We start from the raw sequence: 22,271 nt of genomic DNA, 5'->3' as shown, positions 1-22,271 counted from the left end.
TGCCTCCAAAGCCTGGGTGGGTTAGAAGGGGCTTCTTGCATACTTATCCATATCTGTGGATCTTTAATGGCCTCCAAGAATTGTGTAGAGAACACACATTTTGAGTCAGACTCAATGGTGCCTCCTCCTACTTCCAGGCTCTGCAGCCTAGATCCTTCCTTCCAAGCCTGCCTGACCAAGGGCACTGGCTTCTCATGACACTGTCTGTGCCTCTTTAAGTGACTTACCTAGTAATTTGGATTGGACAGATCTGATCAGGAAAGAACCTAAGTGAATGTTGACACATTGGAAAGAGGGATTGGAGCACAGAGCTGAGCTCCGAGTCAGGGACAGAGAAAGGACAGAGAAATCAGCAGTGCTGAAGCAAAAACATAAAGTCACAGCAGGCCATCAAGAGACCTCAGTAAAAGCACCAACAGGTATGTAGTTGCTTGCCCTCTTGACAGTGGAAACCACATCAATAAGAAATCTGTGTACACATCAGAATCATTGCCTGGATAGTCATTTAAATTATTCAGCATAATATGCACTCCACAGCTACCATGCATGGTGAGCCCTGCACAGGCGTTAGGGTGCTAACACTGACCACTGAGCAGATTATCAAAGGTGCCACATTAGCTTAACCTCGCAGGTAATATGTGCCTTTACCTGTGAGCGCCAAGCTAACTGTGCATTGCTCTAGACTTGGCCAGAATGTGAGAAAGAAAACCAGTGAAGTGCAGAAACTCCAGTCTCATCCTGGAACTGGAAGATTGCAATGAGGGTCTAAGTACATCACGGGGAGCCCATAAATAAGGGTACATGACCACACCATAGGTTGTCAAAGCTCTACTTAAAAAATGAAAATACAAAGGAGCTGGAGGTAAGGCTCAGAGGTAGAGCACAGGATGATTCTGTATAATTCAAGATCAAGTATCAAAACCAAATGGGACCAAAATCTGTGTGTGTCTTTAAAGTGGGTTGGAATTTAGTGTGCTTAAACTCCATAATTGATGTGGCTTGATGTGTACAGTCGGATCACACACCTTCTGTCATTTTTGTTTTAGAATGAAATCAGCCCTTGACCTTTTACAGAATGTCGAAGACAAGGAACAAAGTCAAAGTGTAGAGAACACGGACATTGCCGTGTCTCTCTGATAGTTCTGTGAGATTCAATTACAGATAAATGATTAATGTAACATTTCATATTTGTTCTCGTTCCTATCTGTATGTACAGGTATGTTGAGCCTCAGGAAAGCGCCAGCATCATTCCAAATCAGATCTGTCAGTTTCATTTTAAACCATCTAGATGTATGTGTCTGAAGACAGGCATAGCCTCATTTAGACTAGCTAACAGGGACCAATCTGTACCTTTAATCTTGCCAGTAGATATTTAACTTTTAAAATATAAATCAATCTCATTTTCTCCATTATGCCATTTTCATAGGAATTGTCCACCTTTTTTAGCAGGAGGGAGCTCCCACTTTTAAGTGGCATAGTTTGCTTAGAAACTCTCATATGTTATGTCTTAAGATCCCCTGCTCTGAGTAATAATCTCTAAGTCTACAAATATAACCAGGTTGTCTATGAATATGGTTTTTACATTCCACAGAATTATTACATTATATTCTATTATATTCAATAGATTACATATGAAACCAAACTTTGAGATGTCCAGAGACTGTAACTTTGCAAATTCTTTGAAACTGAGAAATACATCAAAAAGAAATGACCAACATAATTTTCTATAGAGAATCTTTCTACAGCCAGTGTAGTGTGTTCTAACCATTAAATGCAGTTTACTAAGTGTCCAACACCACATATTTCCAGTGGTAGTTTGAAATCCCAGTGAGCTTCACAGAATAGTAAATCCACATATTTACCGTGGTAAGCATTAGGGTCGGTTTATTCCGTCCGTGGTGTGGGTATATGCTTTCTTACCATTAGAGCTGGTTAATACAATCATATTAACCTTCATACTAACATTCTCACTCATAATGTTTCCTTTTTGAATAGAACTAAGTCACAGAAGAAGAGATTTGAAGAAGAACTGAATGAAAGGATGATCCAAGCAATTGACGGGATCAATGCACAGAAGTGAGTTTTTAATTTCACTTAGCTTATTTCAAAACCTGATGGTTGGATACAATGTAACACTCTCCAAGTGTCTCCTAGCCCATGCTTCTATGAATACAATGTGACATTTTCCACGTATCTCCTAGTGAAGGCTTCCATGAATACAATGTAACATTTTCCAAGTGTCTCCTAGCCTACACTTCTATGACTACAGTGTAACATTTTCCAAGTGTCTCCTAACCAATGCTTCTATCCTTGGCAAACGCAACTGTCTTGGACAGTTCATCATTTTTGTCCCAGTTGCCCTCCAGTTTTCCCTCCATAGTAGCTTTTGTTAGTAGGATTTCTATTACGTGATAAAAATTAAGTTCTGCCTAGAAAGTATTCACCCAGTTACTTAGTAGTAAACACTATAACAAGTAATCCTATAAAGTCATGGGTCAGGTTATATACTTTGCTTTTATTTTTGAAAATGAAATAAAATTACATGATTTTTCTCTTTTCTCCCTCCAGTCCTTCCCATGCGTCCCCACTTGTTTAAATTCATTGCCCATATTTCTTTAATTGCTTTATATTTGGAGAAGCTTGGCTATGTCATGAAATTTATCTATGTCATAAAGGGACTCCCCTGAGCCATAGAAGGACTTGGAGAAAGTCAGCTATGACATAGAGGACCTCACTTATGTCACAGAGAGTATTACCTGTTTCGTGGAAGATTCACCTGCTCCATAGAGGAAGTTGCCTATGCCATAGGGGGCTCACCTGTGTCACAGGGGTCTCACCTGTGTTACAGAGGACTGGATTGTGCCCTAGAGCCATCTGTGCCAGAAAGGACCTCACCTATGTCCTAGAGATCTCACAAAGAGCCAAAGACAGATGAAGTTTCAAGCACACCTATACAATCAGTGCTTTTTAAAAATTAAATTAGAATGAGAAACAGCAGGTCTACATGAGAGAATGATTAAAGGGAAAAAAATCCATATTTAAGGTAACCTACCTCATCTGTTATATCAAAGTTGACTTTTGAAAAATATAAATGACTTCAACCTTCAACCAATATAGCTTAGTGTAAATTTGTAAGACCTCAGTTGCCTGTCTTTGAAAAATGCATATTTGTTCTAGACTGTCCCCTAAATAAATATTCAGAATATACACAGTGTTTATGAAAGAGCCACAAGTGTCTACTATGTAGTGTGTCAGGCTCCCTGGGTCTATGCAATGAAGCATCTTGATCAGGTGAGCTGCAGGAATGACATACAAGCTATGGTTATTATCACCTGCCGTAGCTCTTTCATGTGTCTACGCTGACAACACATTCCATCATCCTGCATGTTCAGGATCCATGGGCGGAGCCTGGTAGAAACCTGACTCTGGAATCCTCACAGCATTGGCCTCTGGTCCAGTGGACACTTCAGCACTTCACCTACAGGAAGCAAACCATCACCTGCAAGCTCCTGGCAGCTAAAAACAAGAAAGAGGGAGAGTCATCCAACTAAAGGAAACAGCAGGGGATACTTTGTTTCCCCGAGAATAACACACGTTAGAAAAAAGAGGAACTCTTACCCATTGACAGAGTCTGACACCAGAAATAATAACAGTGACAACACTAAAATTCTAAACTCTAACCCTAGCTCAGGTGGGACCTTACTGTCCAAACCATTTCTTCGTCCTCTCGGGGAACCGTTAGACAGTGCTACGGTGGCTTTGCTTTGTAGTTGTTAAGGCACCAACATTTAACCTTTAATCCACAAAAGGATGGCTGTGTCTCTCCCTCCGTGGACTCTGTCATTTCAGAATTGCACTCATTCCTCACTGGAGGATGTTCTCAGGGAGGATGGGGGTGTGTTCTGAGTTCTTCACACAGGATCACACTTGTAATCTCCTTAGAGTTTTCCTAGAAATACAAAAATAAATCATAGTAGAAAAAATTAACAGGGAAACACCAACAGTGTGGGACAGAGATAGTGTCCATCTCTTAATGCTACCAGATGGGAAACATCGGGGAGCTAAGGATAACAGCCATGCACGCACGCACGCACGCATGCACGCACGCACCCACTCACGCATTCACTCACGTACGTTTCCTCCCCTCTTCACGCCTACTGTCTTCCTTTTTCTCCTCTCCCCTCTCCTCTTCTCTCCTTCTGCTCTCACCTTCCCTGTTCATTTCACTCCTTCTATTTTTCTTTTCTTTCCTGTCCTTCCCTACTGTTCTCTAGTCCCAATTTCTAAAAACTATGTCCGACCTCATCAGCCCACGCATATCCTATCTATCCAAACAGGCCAGAATATTCTGTGAACAAGCCCTGGTGGGGAGGGTGCCGGCCTAGCATATATCAAATAGACAGACTATGGTATTAAGTGGAAATTTCATACAAATCATGAGAGGGAATGGAGCCATTTGGGGGCTTCATGGAGTCTGAGTCTGTAAAAATAACATAGTCTCACAGTCCAAAGATGGCCCAGATTTTTGCATAGTGTACTGCCCCAAGCGAGAAGTCACAGTCAGACGGGCCTTGCTACGGAAGGGAAAGTGAGAGTCTGGGTCAGCTGGGATTTGCTTGTTTCCTCAGGAATTCCTGGCTGTGGGCTCCTTGAGCTTCCGCAATGCAGGGCGGGTAAGTCCTGGTCCTCGTGCCTTCCTGCAGGATGCAGGAGCTGTAAGCATGGACATGGCAGTGCTCCATGGTGACAAAGACATAACTGCTTTTTAAAGATTTTTAAAGTTCATTCTCATAAAATCAATTAAAATGATCAATAAAATTATAAATAAAATAAAATGTATTCTTATTTTCTTGGTATTTAAAGGAATCAACCCTGATTCATAATGTAAAATTTTTAAAACTGCTTCCCCTAAATAGAAATTTGTAAATAAAATAAGAGTGAAATTTAAAATTTTGAATAAATACGAGTGAACTTTAAAAAGTAGAAATAAAAATCAAGAGTTGAGTCCTACAAGAGTCCTATAAAATGGATCAAGGTCTACCTCTGCTACAGTATAGAAATGCCAACAAAATCTCTTTTTGAAACCTATAATTTAACCTTCGATGAAGCAGGGTGGATGCCCAGTCCACTTTTAATGGTAGCCATTCTAGAACATACTAGAACATACTGTTGACCCTGGAGTCTCGGTTTTAAAAGGGTCAGTGGTAGTCTTGTCTTCTGAGTCAGTCAAGCTGATCGTGGCCGTCTGGTGGGGAGCGTTAGACAGCAAAGGTGTCTAAGACCCTGGAAATCCCGCCTTAGCATTGCTGGGCTCCTGGCTATTGTGCCAATAATCACCATCCTGAGGGCCAGTCCACTCCAGGGGCCTAATCTGGAATCCTGCAGAGTGCTTGGCGGCCAACCCATTTCACCTTCTCCAGTTCTTTGATTCCTCACACGTGCATCCTGCAGCTCCCTAATTCAATGTGTTGGAAAGTACTGTGTTAAAAATTTTAGGGCCAACAAGATGGCTAAGTGGGTAAAGGGACTTGACCTGGGTTTGATCTCGGAGACCCACATGATGGAAAGAGAGAACCAACTCCTACACACTGTCCTCTCCCATCCATATGTGCCCTGTGGCATGTTGGACTCCATCCCCAAGTAAATGATAAAGAAATATAATTTTTTTAAATAAATGTATATGATTTGATAATTGTTGACATATTTATATGACTGTTTTGGAAATTTATGTAAAACATATTTTTCTGAGACTTTGTAATACTTGTGTGCAGATAAACAGGTAGGCAGGTACATACACACCTAGATATAAAGATAGATGAGTATCACACACACATACAGATGGATGAATAAAAAGAAATACGTGTTAAATAGATGATAGATAGATAGACAAGTAGATAGGTAGATAGATAGATAGATAGATAGATGATAGATAGATAGGTAGGTAGGTAGGTAGATAAATAGATAGATAGATAGATAGATAGATAGATAGATAGATAGATAGATGATAGATAGATAGGTAGGTAGGTAGGTAGATAGATAGATGCTGATGCTGATAGATAATAAAAATATCAAACATCCATATCTAGATGTCTGTGTAAATATGTGATATGTGCAGTTATAAACACGTGTATAAAAACATATACAGGTCCACGTACTTGAGACCATTATATTTATTTTTAAACAAAGAAAATTTCACTTATGTAAACTTAGGAAAATAGGTATGTGTGTCCTTTGATGCGAAGTGATCCAAACCCATCAGAAAAGATCTGTTCTTGGGGTCCCTGGGCAGCTTTCTGTATTAGATTTGGACCTCACCGTGCATTTCTGTCACGAGCGATCTGGGAAAGCGTGTCTTTCCGTCTCACGCTTCACTCACTCAGATGTGACACGAGAGTCCGTGCCATGCATCATGTGCTCAGGCCCCGTGTTCCGTGCCGGGTGCTGCTGTCGCCTGGTGTTACATTAAGCATCCCAGTGAACATCCTTCTCCTTTACACCCCCACCGATTCTACCTGAAACCGACTTGGGAAAGTTGCTGGTGTTAAAACATCAACTCATCCATATGATTTTATTTATTTTTCAGTATGGGGTTGTGTGCTTATGTTTGTGATGTTTTAGGTTTGTGTCAGCATTGTAAGCCCATGGGTCTTTGTATTGATGTTTTTACCAATTTTTTTTTAGTACGGTGTATTCATTATGCATGGCACTACGTTTCATAAAGATATTTTTATACAAGCATATCATATATTCTGACTGAATTCCCTCCCCCAGCCCTGTGCTCCCTTTCTTCTTCTTTCCCGCCTCCTCTTCCCTGATTCCCATACACAACTTTCTATTTTAATGACTTGAGTCACTATGGGAATCCTTACAGAGGTTCCTCAAAGAACTAGAAGCGTGCTTGTATGCGACCTGATTATCCATCCATTCCTAGGAATATGTCAAAGACTAACTCAGCCGATCATGCCAGTGCTTACCCAGAAGTCTCATTTCTAACACATTTCTGAAAACTTCTTTCTGGCATGGTGTTGACTCTCTTGAAATGACAGTAGAGGGATTTTAGGTGAGTGCAGACGGAGCAGCGGAGTGCTTGCCCGGAATCTAGGCACTTGGGTGCTGCGCTCAATGCTGCCCACAGCCTCGGAGACAGAGGCTGCAGAGTTACTGAGTCGTCCTGCATTCAAAGCCACCATTGCTCTTTGGTGAAAGGTCATTTGTCTAAATAGGGCCTGATTGTGCCATTCCTGGGAACATATCCAAAGGCCACCATATCACAGCAATGCTTGCACATAAATCTTTACATTTTAGCAGCTTTTTTAAAATGTCATTCTGGCACAGTTTTTATTCTCTTGAAAAGAGATATTGACAATAGGAGGAGTTTCAATAAATGTGGAAGAAGTGTGGACTTAATGTATCCTGGAAATGATGGTTTTTTTTTTTTTTTTTTTTTTTTTTTTTTGAGCTATTTAATTTAGTTAACTTTAGGCTGTATTTGATATGACAGTTGCATTATATGATTTTCCCCCCAGAAGGACATTGTGTGACTATGCATGTAGCATTTGTAGTCATTTCTGGTATCCAAACCAAATAAATTGGCATTATATACCCCAAAAATATATTCGGAATGGCAGGGTTTACATCCAAGGAAGAAGAACACTGGGCGGTTTGTTTGTTTTTGTAAAGAGTTGCAGATGCTTAGTTGGATGTTTGATGTTGTCCGTCTTTCTTACCTCTAGGCAATGGCTCAAGTCAGAGGACATTCAGAGAATCTCCCTGCTCTTCTATGACAAGAACATAGAAAAAGAAGTAAGCCATTTTTCATCTCTAAACTATTATGATTTTTCTTTCTGAAATGTTGTTTTGATTTCATTTGTGAAACTGAGTGGAAGTTTTTAATACAGTTTTCAGTTAAATACTTTACTAATGTCCATGTTTGAAACATTTGTTGAATTTGCTGACCATTTCAGACACATACCTAGGGCACTGGGATTCCTGCACCCAATCTGCACTGTCTCTGACTGGGTCAGGGCTGCACGTGCAGCTCTCCCCTACTGCTCCCAGGTGCCCTTTCATGACATTTCTTTTTGCCAAATGCTCTCTCTGACCCAGCAGTAAGTGACAGACGGCTAAGATTCAGGAAGAACATGAAAAGACAATGATAGCTAATGTTTGACTTTTTTATCTGTAATTTTCTCAGAAAACCTTTAAAACAGTGGTTCTGAACCATCCTAATGATGAAACCCTTGAAAACCATTCCTCGTGTTCTGGTGACCCCAAACCATAAAATTATTTTTATTGCTACATCATAATTGTAATTTTGCTAATTTTATGTAAACATCTGTGTTTTCCAACTTTCTTAGGCACCCACAGGATGAGAACCACTACCTTAAAAAAAATATTTCCAATAAATTGACAGCATTGTTACACAAATTGTTCTGATTTGTGGATGAAAGTCTAAGGTTTACATCTACCTTTGGTGTAAAGATTAGAAAACTCAAACTTTGAATTTTGCTTCATCTGAATACATTGGCACCATGAGTCCTAATGAGCTGGGTTAGGCTCAGAAAAGCAGCAGATTTTGAATTTTGCAGATTTGCTAAACACAGGTTAAAAAGTCTCCCCGGGAAGGATGTGTGGTTCTGACCTCTACTCACCTCCTGCTTTGTGTTGATAGAGAGAAGGAAAAGGTTCAGAAGCCATGTCCATTGTCCAACCACATCATTACTCACTGAGTTTGAACAAAATGATTAGGCTAGTGGCAACATTCGCATGACTCTAATGAATATTCTGCTCAGAAGGCTCAGCTCATGGTTCTACAGAAAAGTGAATAAAAACACCAAACATTAAGTATTTCAGAATCCATGAAGGTGGGTTTTACAGGCTCACCCCAGTCCCCTTTGGTGTAACTGGTCAAGAAAATCACTTGCCACCTTCTCACTAAAATACTTTGTCTAAATTTTTTACCAACTTATTACTTAGTAACATCTCACCCCTGGGTGATGCTGAGAGATACTAGAAGGGTGAACGTTATATAACTGCCTATTCCTTCCTGCTAGAAACCCTTGGTTATTCCCAAAAAGCAAATCTGAGTGATGTCCACACTAAGCCCCGGAGAAGCTGAAAGCTAAGGAAGGAACAGTGCTTACGGTCTAGTTGCATTCCAGCAATTATGCTGATGCAGTGCCTTTGTCAGCATGCAAATTGTCCTGAATATTAAGACACAAAAGTCAGTAGGAAAAAAAATTCTAATAAGGGGAAGGTCATCATCATTAAGAATGCAGCTTTTGAGAAGCTGTACACGCTCTCCCCAGGAGTGTGTCTGTAGATGCCAACAGTAAGGCAAACGCTGGAACTTAAGCACCCACAGCCTGCACTCCTAGTAAATGGGGAGTGAATACAGCCAGACATATGGAGAAAAAAATCATCAAGAAACTAAAGAGAGAGCTGTCTTTTAACATCAAAACCCGAGTGGCTCAAATCCAAGAACCACATCTGTTTCTCACTCTGGAACCAGGCTAGGTGGATAGGACCTGAGAGCATCTGCAAGAAGTTACTTTGTCTCCTTTGATTTTGTTATGAGCCTGGTTTGGGAAATCAGTGTAGCTTCCTGAGCTTGTCTTCAGTCCTCCTGATGCAGAAACTAGGGCTTCATGCACAGCGAGTCCCTTAGCATATTAATCATTGATATTAAAATGAATTCCGGCCTGCAGTTCCTTCGACCAGAAACAGGGACAGAAATAGTTTCTGCCTCGCTGTGGGAGTCGTGTTGGTATTTTGCATTTAGTACCTAAAGCATTCAGAGTTGTAAATCACTTGGAACGCAGACTACCACCACCACAATCATCATGGCTGCAGGGGTGCCAGGCTGTGTGTTCCTAAGTCGAACGGGAACAATGGTCCTGCATGGTAGACAGAACTTCTGCTAATGGTGCTGGACACAAGCCACACACCTTCTGTCTCCTACCTTCGTTCAGTGCACTAAGCAGCTCTAAGATTCTGAGATCAGTGATGAAATAAAACATTGAAATTCATGCATTTCCTATGCCTGTCATCTATCTTTTGGTGCTCTTTTAGTAGTGTTCTTGTTTGGAAAATTGTTCCCTTTCTCCAAATAATGGTAGATTATGGAAACTAGGACCCAGACAGGATCCTCTGAGCCCACCCACTCAGCTTCCTTCTGGGTTACTTCCTTCCTTACTGGCTTGACCCCATTATAGATCCATGGGTCTCTAGCATTACGATCAAAAGCTGCAGCCTTTGTAAGTCACTCACAGTTCATTTGGAGAGAGACACTTGACAGCCTGAGATGAGCAGCCATAGCTCGTTTCTACCGGAAATCTGCAATTCACAAGCGTCAGCGTGCCCCAGATACAAGGCCGTGTGTATCCCTTCTCAGGGCGAACATCAACCATCTCTCATGGTGTCCTTTTCCTCCTCAGTACCGAGCCACCGCACTACCGGCATTCAAGTACTACGTGACCTGTGCCTGCCTCATCTTTCTCTGCATCTTCACTGTGCAGATTCTTGTATTGCCAAAGTAAGTCCCTGAGTCCACCCCCTCGGGATTCTCATGCCTCTCCCCTGAAGCCAGGGTGTGTTTAAAGGATGTTAATTTACAGAGGGCCATTCGCCATATCACAGCGGTCGAGAGGTAATGCAGATCTTGGTGACTGTGTGACAATAACATTGGATTTTCAATATGGCTATTCTGTCTTTCCTTATGGAAATTTTTATTTTAAAAAAATGACTTTTATTCCTTGATCTGATGTCCAGCCTCAAAATTTGAGACCAGTATCTACAAAGAGCTCTGTTGTGATTTCTTGCAATGTCAGGGACCAAACCCAGAGTCTTAAGCATGTGAGTTGAGTGCCCTGCTGTTATGCCTCATCTACAGACCAATCGGTGCCCTTTCTAATTTTCACACCATTATTGGGGCTTAAGAAATGACTCAGTGGTAAACTGCTCAGATACCAAGTATGAGGAACTGACATTAAAGTCCTACACCTACAGTAAAAACATCAGTCTGATAACATGTCCTGCAGCTCCAGCATTGGTTGGGGTCAGAAACAAGTGGATACCAGGATCTTTTTAGTCACCTATTCTAGCCAAAATGGAAAGCTTCAGGTTAGGGGGGAAACTCGGTCTCGAAAAATACTGCAGAGAGCAGTAAGAGGGGGGTACCTGCTGCCAACTTCTGGCTTCTACAGCACATGTGCAGAGGAAAGCACACCTGCACATGTTCATGTGCACACATGCACATACACAGTGTTGTGGGGTGAAGAGCAACACCACACCTCCACTGCAAACACCACACCTCCACTGCAAACTCCACACCTCCACTGCAAACACCACACCTCCACTGCAAACTCCACACCTCCACTGCAAACACCACACCTCCACTGCAAACACCACATCACCACTGCAAACACCATACCTCCACTGCAAACTCCACACCTCCACTGCAAACTCCACACCTCCACTGCAAACACCACACCTCCACTGCAAACACCACACCTCCACTGCAAACACCACACCTCCACTGCAAACACCACACCTCCACTGCAAACACCACACCTCCACTGCAAACACCACACCTCCACTGCAAACACCACACCTCCACTGCAAACACCACACCTCCACTGCAAACTCCACACCTCCACTGCAAACTCCACACCTCCACTGCAAACACCACACCTCCACTGCAAACTCTACACCTCCACACCTCCACTGCAAACACCACACCTCCACTACAAGCACCACACCTTCACTGCAAACACCACACCTCCACTGCAAACACCACACCTCCATTTTTGGTATGTTCTATGAGTTATGCACCCTCCCTGTGTCTTAAATCTACCCTCTGCTATAGGTCAGGTTCCAGCCGGTTTTAAGAGAGATGTGGACACCGAGGGAGAAATGTGTGCCAAGTGATCCCTCAGGTTCCACCTACTGGCCAAAAGCATTATATTGTAACTGGGGAAATTGGAGTCTCATCTCAAGAATTCTTAGGCTCGTTAGTAAGAGAATTTAAGAACAGACTCAGATGAAATCTTAAAGAAAGTTTTATTAGAGTTTAAAAGAAAAAAAAGCAGGACAGGTAAGCTCTAAATCTTAGAGAATTCCTGCAGGAAAATAATGGAAAAGGAAAAGACAGGAAAGGAAACCTGTGCCATTTGTAAGCAACTGTATGAAAAAAATGTCAGGGTGGAGGGGGACTTTAGAGAGCAAGAGAGAGGTTGCCCTCACTCTTGCTTTAAAGACCTGAACAAGCCTGAACTTTGGCCAGTATCTGAAAGAAAGAGATGGGGAAAAGGAAAAATTACACTTTGCCAAGTAATTCAGAAGATCAGGGGGCTTAGCCTAGTACTTACCAAGTGACTGCACTGAGGGCCGAGTGTCTGATAAGATAAAGTAGGGCTGGAGGGGTGGCTTAGTGGTTAAGAGCACTGACTGCTCTTCCAGAGGTACTGAGTTCAATTCCCAGCAACCACATGGTGGCTCACAACCATCTGTAATGGGATTCCATGCCCTCTTCTGGTGTGTCTGAAGACAGCTACAGTGTACTCATAAAAGAATAAATAAGTTTTAAGAGAGAGAGAGAGAGAGAGAGAGAGAGAGAGAGAGAGAGAGAGAGATCTCCTTAACATGGCTCCTGGTGAATCAACCTTCCTTAGAAGTGCGACAGGACCAACTGGATAAACACTTTTTTGGGTAACTTAAGATACAAGGTCTCCATCCAAGAACAGGAGTAGATTCCAGTCTTTTGACATCCACAGAGCTCTGATAAAGGTTTCTGTACCAATCCTCCCACTAAAGAAGGGACGTAACATCATGTAGGAGATGCGCTGAAATTGGGGGATAGCAGAGCCCACCATGAAAACCCCTATGCCTAGTTCCAACACCATCTGCCAACAGGAACAGCATCTGGACTGCCGTTCCAGTCACATCCCCACACAGAGCCAAGACAGGGTTGCTCAGGACACACATCTCCAGTCTGCTCACAGGGTCTATACCCTGAGCTGCCTATCCAGTCTCTATCTGCCGCTTCGGCCATCCAAATTCCTCTCACGCCTTCTTAACATGACTGTCTCCAAAGACGATGACTCTTGTTTTATAGCTTAAAGGACGTTTTAAGAAACTCATCCTTCTTATAATAGGTGTGTGTGTGTGTGTGTGTGTGTGTGTGTGTGTGTGTGTGTGTGTATAAAATTTTCTGAAATAGATTTTCTCTAGTCACTGACTATTCTGAAGGTATATATATATATACAATTTCAGTCTACCAGGATTCAATGTTGTGCTGCCATTTATCCTGTGTCGTGCAGCCAGGATTTGTGGGCAGCTGACCTGCTGAGCTTGAGTGACATCCTTTTCGGATAAAGATGCTTCAGAATTAGAAGCAAGTGCTGTCTCCCCCTCTATACTACAAGGGTTTTCATCCTGGGCACTGAGCCAGAACAATGGCATTTACACAGTAATGGCAAGGCAGGGCATTACTCATACATACAGTTCCTCGGCTGTCTCCCCAGTTTTGGAGAGGTTCCCACCAGATTTCCTCCTTTCCTACAAATTAGCATCAGCAGACATGGGCCAAAGCCACCCTTCTCTGCTTTAAAAAAAAAAAAAATCTTCAGTGAGATTTCCCACTGTCAGCTGATCTGCCTTCCATTTAGAAATGCCAACAAATCAAATTCCTTTCTAGTACCAGGCCTGAAGCAGCTGGTACATGAGAGAAATGTCTGTGCTCTACTTGGGCTGCCAGGGAGCAGAGGCTTGTTGGTAGAATCACGATCGCCCAGGGAACTGGAGGCAGCCATCACTGTGGAGTACATACGTTTCGTTTTCCCGAATCTATCCATTGCATGGACCTATTACATCCCAAGTGATGCAGGGTCTATCGATTACTAGAAGGAGGTAGAAACATAAATGACAGTTTTTTAAAAATCCCCAAGGAAGACAAAAGATTGAGAAAAAACATGTCATAGTACCCAGTTTTAAGAAAGAGATTGCAAATGAGTATTTCTTTTTTTTTTTTTTTTTTTTTTGTTTTTCATCTTTATTGGATATTCTCTGTATTTATATTTCAAATATTATCCCCTTTCCACCACTTCCATCTCCTTCCCCTTCTCCCATCTCCCTCTTCATCCTCTAGCTTCTATAAAGATGCTCTCCCTCTCCCAACCACCCTCTCTCACCTCAGTGCCTGGGCATTCCCCTACACTGGGACATCAAGCCTTCACTGGACCAAAGGCCTCTTCTCCCATTGATGCCAGACACTGCCATCCTCTGCTACATATGCAACTGGAGCCATGGGTCTCTCCATATGTGCTCACTGGTTGGTGTTTTAGTCCCTGGGAGCTCTGGAGGGTTTGGTTGATTGATAATGTTATTCTTCCCACGGGGTTGCAAACCCTTCCAGCTCCTTCAGTCCTTTCTCCAGCTCCTTCATTGGGGTCCCGATACTCAGTCGGATGATTAGCTGCAAGCATCCTCATCTGTATCAGTATGTCTCTGATACCGCCTCTGAGGAGGCATCCATATCAGGCTCCTGCCAGTAAGCACTACTTGGCATTAACAATAGTTAGTGGGTTTGGTGGCTGCATATGGGATGGATCCCCAGGTGAGGCAGTCTCTGGATGATCTTTTCTTCAATCTCTGCTCCTCTGCAAATAAGCATTCTTAAAAATTAAAAATAAAAGAGGAAAATATGACATTGTACCATGCCCTGTCGGCTGACAGGTTGGCTTTGATTTTCTTGTATCTTGTATTCTGCTATATCCCGATGAGCCCAGGAAAGACCATTCTCTCAGGCTTCATCGCATACTTTTCTTTATGTTGAACAAGTCGACCATTGAACATGAGCACCGTGGAGTCCATACAGGCTACCTTTCCTGCTGGTGTTGACAGATACATGTCCTGTCTCATGTCCGGGTCCCCTGCCTGCCTCAGAGCTCTGATTTTGCGTCTTCCTTCACCTTTCTCATAGTAGCCCTGTTTATTTCTGTTTAAATGATGTTTGCTTTTAAATGATTTAAAGATACAGAAAAGAAAGGTCACAAACACCCCAGCGCCCACGGACTTTTCGAATGCTGAGCCTGCGCCCTGTGCACGCCAATTGTGATCCTTCCTCTGGGCACTGTCTGGATTTCAGTGTGTTTCCTAGATTATGTTTGTAATTTGTTCAGTCTTCGTTCATATTGATGTGACATTAGTCAACTTATATTTTTGTTGCATTTGCTCACGAGTGCCCTTATCTCTACTGTCTGACCTTGTGATAGCTTCTTTTAGCTGAATTTATATTCCCAACTTTTAAAGGGTTAATCAATTTCTTTAACACTTCCTCTCTGAAGCACAAATTTCCACATATATGATTCCAGTGGATTCTTCCCATTTTCTGCCATTGCAGTCACCTTTGCATGAAATCTGCATGTTTTGGGTCCTTTGGGAGCTTTTGTGTCTTTTGTTTTTCTATTTTTGTGTTTTGGTTTCTTTTTTTCTTTTTCTTTTTCTTTTTTTTTTTTTTTTTTTTTTTTTTTTTTTTTTTTTTTTTGCTTTGTTCAGTTTGTTTTGGTGGTTGTTGTTATTGTTGTTTAGGTTTTTTGTTTTATCTTGTTTTTCTTTGTCCCTGTACCCCTACATGACTGAGCATAGCCTTTTCTGAGTTCCTGAACCACCTGCCTACAAATGAAACAATTCCATACCCATTGCTTCCTTTCCATCCCAGAGTTCCTACCTGTCCATCATGTCCATTCTGGGCTGCAGGCTATAGAGTGTCGAGGTAAATATTAAATAAATGGTTTCTGTTGTTATCAGCACCAAGGTCTCACTATGTGGATACCATTCTAGTGTAGAGCTAAGCACAACTGGATGCTGTCACATGATCTGAAAGCTGCCCTCTTTACTGGCTTCCTTCTGGGGCACTCTACTCCACCCTCTCTAGCTTAGCTGCTCCAGGGCAGATCTGGAGTACAATCCCCTAAGCGCTTAGTTCCCAAGCCTAGTACCCACACATCTCATTCCATGGGCACCATAAAAGCATGACTCCACATCTTTAAATTATCAAATAAGTTTATATGTTAAATTCTCCATTCACAACCCCTATACACAATAAGTTTACCACCAATGGACAAAGATATAAACTGCCCATCTACATAAAATAAATTGACCCATAGAAACACTTAGAAATAATCAGAACAATCTCATAAATCTAGAGATGCACCAAGAGAAATATAAATGACTGCCTCCATCTTGGTTCTTCCTGAATCTCCACCATCTCTCTCTCTTCTGCTCCTCCTGACTCTTTCCCTGCCTACTACTACACTGTCCAATCACGTATTGCCTTAACATCAACCTACAATAGAGTTTTCCTTCTGTTTCTCCTTTCAATACTTGTAATTTAGAGATGTCATTGCAAGAACTCTGGTTCGCAGCTGCCTCTTTCATTCTTTGTTATAAAGGTATCACCATGAGGTCGCTTTTAGTGTCAGGTACCTGTGGGACTCGTAGGCTCATCTTTGGTTCCATCCCTAGAGGGACATTGTTATGCTTAGTAGGTCATGGGTGGGAACTTCCATCAGCATCCCTGGCATGGAATGAGATTGAGGATCTTGAATATTGATGATGGCCTTTTCTACTTAGGGTCCCAGAGATATATTCTCAGACTTCACTAAAACATAGTCTTATCTCTGGCTCCCAATTAACCAAACTCATGGATGCATCCCTTACTTTGATCCATATTAAATCGCAGACTACGTTGACTGCATCAGCCCCTGGTCCCCTTAGGTTTGTCAAGTGTCAGAGACCCTTAGTGTTGGATTCCATTCTCAGACCTAGTCATTTTATTTCTTACCAAATCTGTGTGAAGTGTTTTCATCAAACTCGTATATCTCACTCTTGGTAAGATGCCCTTACTTATTTTCTGACTCTCTTATGTTATAGTGAGCCTGCGTCTTCGTCCTCAGTCCTCAGAATGCATGCCTGTCTGTGTGGTTGTAATGTTGTATTCTAATTAGTACATGATAACTGTGCATACATATATGAGATGGCATCTTCTTTCTCAGTCCTGGATCACACAGTTCATGCACACACATGTGTGTAGCTATAACCTTTGTATTCTAATTAATAAGTGATAACTGCACATATGGCAAACTGTGTTATATTTTCATAATTGCAGATATGAGGTAAATGATGAATCAAGGTAGTTACATCTATTTCCTGCTGGGTTTTTTGTTGTTGTTGTTGTTGTTGTTGTTGTTGTTGTTGTTGTTTAATCAAAAGAGACAAGCAGTAGTCGGGATTGAGTGACTAAGGGAATGAGTTGCTAACGGGGATTTTCTACTTGGAAATGATCAGTGGACAAAAGCATTTTCCTGAAAGAGGTTCTGCAACCTTCTTTACCCAGCCCAATTTTTGGAACCTGGCTCTAGTCTTGGGATTTGAACATAATTAATTAAATTATCAATTGACTCCTCTCTTCTGGGCATTTTTGCCACTCTGCCTATACTGTGTATGCAGAATTTTACTGTAAATATAAAATTCTTTCAAAGACCAAATAATAATCCAACATGGGGACATTTTTTACATTTTTTTCAATTATTTTATTCAAATTATCTGTCACACTCAATGATTCTATTAAACCAGGCATTGTGAAAATTGTTGAAGCAAGGATAAGTTTTATTAATAATGTTTAGTTAGATATCTTGTGTCTCATTATTCCTGGCTAAGCAAATAATGATACTTTACTTAAGAAAATTTAATAGCAAAATTGCAGCCTCAAAACCATTATTTCTACTTAGACTCTGTCAATTTCCTTGCTCATTTAAAGATATATTTTCAGCAGTTCTTTAATGCTCTTTTTTTTTTCAAGGGACCATTTTTGGTATTTTCTCTCTCAAAAGAGGAAAAAATCGTGAAAGCAGGACCATTCATGCCCACTAGAAATAGACTTGGTTCCCTTGGCAGCCATAATGAGGAGTAGCTATGGTAGAGGCAGTTGCTTTGGGGGTTATCAAAACCTAGTACACACCTCAGGAGAGCAGGCATCTGAAGGGAAGGGAGAAGCAGTTGCCAGGCAGGTTTTGGTGGCTCCTGTATTGCAGTCCACCCTAAGAGCTAAGGCTATCTTACCCGGTGCTTTGAGGAGCCATGAGAGATTTAAAGCAGAGATCACGATCTGGCTGTGGTCTGGGGGTGATGTCTGGGGAAGGAAAGAAATGGGACCAAGTGACATGTGGTGGTTTTCATGAAGATGGTACTGGGCAGGATAAAAACTGGTTTTCTTCTGAACTACGGTCTAAAACCTGGTGCCGATGGTTCTTTTTGCTTGATCGGGTATGAAATCTCTCAGAGTCTTGTTTTTGCTATGGAGTTTTGTTTGTGTGCTTCATTTGAGAAGCTGGAAGAATAACCAGTCATTTTGCAAAAGGAAAACATCCCATGGAAGGGACAGATTTGAGGGATCCTGGGATTCATTTTTTTTAACACCAAGGATGTGAATGCCTTCCCATCTCCTGAACTTTCACTTCTTTTTGTTTTTGATTGCTACTGAAGGCCTTTCATTTTGAAGTTGTATCATTTATAAAGGAGATTTCAAATTATTTCATGATAACATATAATCAACTGTTCTGTCCCTCCATTATTACCATTGATGAATCCCACTCAGAAAATCAGAATAGAGAGGAACAGTCTTCTTTGGAGTCTGGGTGGAGAGGAAGAGAGGCCATGGGTCTTGTCACCTTGACATGGATTCCAGTAACAGCCATCCATATTTATCTGATGCAATGGCTTACAATAAGGATGAATTGTGGGCTTTGGGAGAAAGCACTCCTGCTGAGTTTTTCTCCCCCAAAATGAGTGTCTCTATCTTTGTTAGGGCCACCTTTCTTTCATGAAGGCAAAATCATAGAAGGGGAGAGAACTTGGTCCCCAATCGACCCTTTCCATGTATGTGACAATACAGCTGATTAAAGTGCCAAAGTCAAACATCACCACTAAAAGGTATAATTTTTCTTGCTTCATGGCAAGAAAGAGTCCAATTTACTATTCAGTAAGGATATAAATCAATTATACTCATATGTTTAAAAGAAGCAGCTTTGCGACAAGAATGTTAATTAAAATTGATTAAGTTGCACAAACATCTTGGTATTAATGGGCCAGAGCATGGTTTGAAAGAACAGGCTGGATAAATGGTGGTAATGAAGAGCTTTTGACCAACCCCTACTTTGACTGCGGTATCTCTTGTCCCTGGGTGTCTGCTGTTACAAAATGTCCTCTAGACTTCATATTTTGTAAACAACGAGAATTTATTTCACAGGATTTTAGAAAACAGAAGTGTTTTGTGAGAGCAGAAGGGTGGATAGGTTCTGATGAGGAACCTCTTGTGTTTAGAGACTTTCTCTACTCTGATGATCTGCTCACATCCCAGTGTCCAGTATCAAATTTGATACTTTGATACCCAAGTGCCATTGCTTTGGTATTAAGAGTTTAGCATGAGTTTTGAGGCACACAAGCATTCAGTACATAAGAGTCTTAGAGGACATGGATGTCTATGTGAACACTAACGACACGTGTGCCAGTGTTCCCTGCTATAAAAAATTAGGAAAATGATATTAGTAGGTTCTTTTCTAGGGTTCATGAATTGCCCAGCAAACAAAAAGCCAGTTGGTAGGTTTTAGCTGAACTCCCTCCTATTAAGTAGTAATAAATCCAATTAATCTGGGTTACCTCCAAGATTGATATGTCATTATTGTAAACCCAGGGATATTTTACAGTTGGTCATTACTGTGGTCCATAGGCTTTACGACTGGGTTAGATTTGTTATTGCTTTCCCCCCATTGGCAGGTTCTATAACACCTTTGGATGCTTTAAAAGCTCATCTAACCTTTGTCCTACAAACAAGGTTGGGCACTGGAATAAATTATCATCTTCCTGATTACTGTTTCATGAAACAATAAACCAAAACACAAAACAGAGCATCTTTAACTCTACATGAAATATTGACGAATGCATAGCCTCTGTAAACTCAGAAAAGCTATGAAAAGATTGGATAAAGATTAAAATAAAGAGAGTTAAAATCTTAAAGTCTGATATATAGACATATCACAATCAAATAAGAAAATAGCTACTAATATCTAAATATTTAAAACATCTAAAAATATCCCCATGTACTTGACCCTAAACTATTTGACTGTGAATAAGTCACAAGTCTAATTTACTACCTCCAAACCCTTCCATAAACCCCTCCTTGCTTTCTTTCTAAGTCATGGCCTCTTTTTTTATTAATTGTTACTATATACATATACATATACATTTCTTACTGGTGGAACAAAAACTGAAGTCTTGAGTTCAGAAAAATATACAAAATTTCAAGATTCATTCAGATTTTAGAAAAATATAATATTAAACAAGATGAAATTATTTCAAATATGAAATTTTTGCATTATAAGACAATGTTATATCAGATTTTTGTAATTTATTTTTGAAATCATAATTACATTATTTTTCTTCTTCCATTTCTTCCTTCTATGATTGTGTCTGCTTGAGTGTTACATTTGAATTTCATCTTCAGTTATTCTTGGAAGAATGGCTTCTAACCCTTGTCTTGGTCCTGAATTCTAGGATGGGATTTAATGATTTTCAAAGATTTTGAATTCTTTAAATATTTAAATAACTACTGAGAAATACATAAAATTCTTTTTAGCATATGTATTTGTGGTGTGTGTGTGTGTGTGTGTGTGTGTGTGTGTGTGTGTGCACTCACCTGTGAGTGCATGCATATGAGGTCAGATGTTGACATTTGTGGTTTTCTGTCATGCTTTGCCTTGTTTACTGGGAAAAGATCTCTTGTTGAACCTGAAACTCACCAATGCAGCTAGTCTGACCAGCTTACCTACCCTGAAGAGCTGTCTCTCCTGAGTGCTAGGAAGATGGGCTTCCATAACCACCTGGTTTACTACATGTGAGCTAAGGATACAAACTCTAGCCTGGCCTGAATGCTGTCTGGGTTGGTTTAACATGGTGGACATGCTTTTCATGTGATTCCAGGACACTTTCATGTTCGATGGGTTGATCATACATGTGCATGGCTTGTCCTATGAAATCCCAGAAGATCAGGAAACACTGAACTGTGTTATACTGAGGGGAAAATGGATCTGGGTGGGAGGCGTGGAGGACATGGAAGATTCAGAGTCCTCGGGACACCAGCGACACAGATAGGGTGAGATGTTCCAGGCAATCATGGTGATATCCATAGAAACCATACACTCTAAGACACAACTGACAGGAAAGAGGCCATTCAGGAGAAGGTTTGGGAAAGTCAAATAAAATGTGAGCCACATAGAAATTGCCCCTTTTCCATGAAACACCAATGCTGAGGGACTGGTTCGTTCAGCTGCCATGTGTTGCTCCACCTTGGCTATCAACAGTCTTCCAACATGTCATTTGAGTTTGTTTCATTTCTCATTTATCAAAAAAAAATATCAAGGGTCAAAAGTCCTGATTTAGTAAATTCATGATGAAAAGCATCATTCTGGTGCTTCCCAGAGTGACGGACATGGCCTCCGGACTAACCTGTTGCTTTTTCTTTCCTGGTAGAACATCCATCCTTGGCTTCTCCTTTGGAGCTGCGTTTCTCTCCCTCATCTTCATCCTCTTTGTCTGCTTCGCTGGACAGCTTTTGGTAGGTGCTTCAAACATGGAACTTCTTTGGAACGTTTTCATTGTTACTTCATTATGTTAAAAGCAAGAGAATGGCTGGTGGACACTTGAAGAACTGTGGTTTCTAGCAGCTTTTAGGCCAGTGGGAGGGTCAGTGTCAAGTGTAAATCGAAGTATCCCATGGACAACCAAGACGCCAATTTGACTGATGTTACAATGTTAGATGGCTTTTTCTTTTCCTGGAGATGAGGCCTCGATCCGTATCCTCTAACTTGAATCTTCTGAATAGCTGGGGAAATGAATGTGTAACACTGCACCCAGAAAACATGTTGAAGTCACTCCATAATACCCCATGGTTTTTCTCATCTCTTCCTGCCAAGTGTTTTTAAATCACCTCTGAGTTTCTGATTACTTGTAGCAGTGAATGCAAGTATGAGGTTTCCATGTAAAGGACAGTTAAAAGTATTTCTTAAACAATGTTTTCTTAAAGATTTATTTAACACCTACCAGCCAGAAGAGGGCACCAGAGCTCGTTATAGATGGTTATAAGTCACCATGTGCTTGCTAGGAATTAAACTCAGGACCTCTGAAAGATCAGCCAGTGCTCTTAACCACTGAGCCAT

The 22,271-nt window shown here is 41.2% G+C and overlaps 1 protein-coding gene across 2 annotated transcripts in view; it reads left to right on the top strand.

The window, feature by feature from the left end:
- The window catches only part of ADCY2 (adenylate cyclase 2), a 370,486-nt gene that overhangs the window by 275,809 nt on the left and 72,406 nt on the right, over positions 1-22,271 (top strand). For both annotated transcript variants that reach the window (XM_080933614.1, XM_080933613.1), the window contains exons 12-15: positions 1,996-2,076; positions 7,734-7,803; positions 10,437-10,534; positions 21,586-21,670. In XM_080933614.1, coding sequence (XP_080789740.1) covers positions 1,996-2,076; positions 7,734-7,803; positions 10,437-10,534; positions 21,586-21,670 — 334 coding nt within the window. The remainder of the gene's footprint in view (positions 1-1,995; positions 2,077-7,733; positions 7,804-10,436; positions 10,535-21,585; positions 21,671-22,271) is intronic.

Source organism: Micromys minutus, assembly GCF_963924665.1.
Source record: "Micromys minutus genome assembly, chromosome: 20".
Lineage (NCBI taxonomy): Eukaryota > Metazoa > Chordata > Mammalia > Rodentia > Muridae > Micromys > Micromys minutus.
The sequence above is the reverse complement of the archived record's forward strand: the minus strand, read 5'-3'. Positions and strand labels throughout refer to the sequence as shown.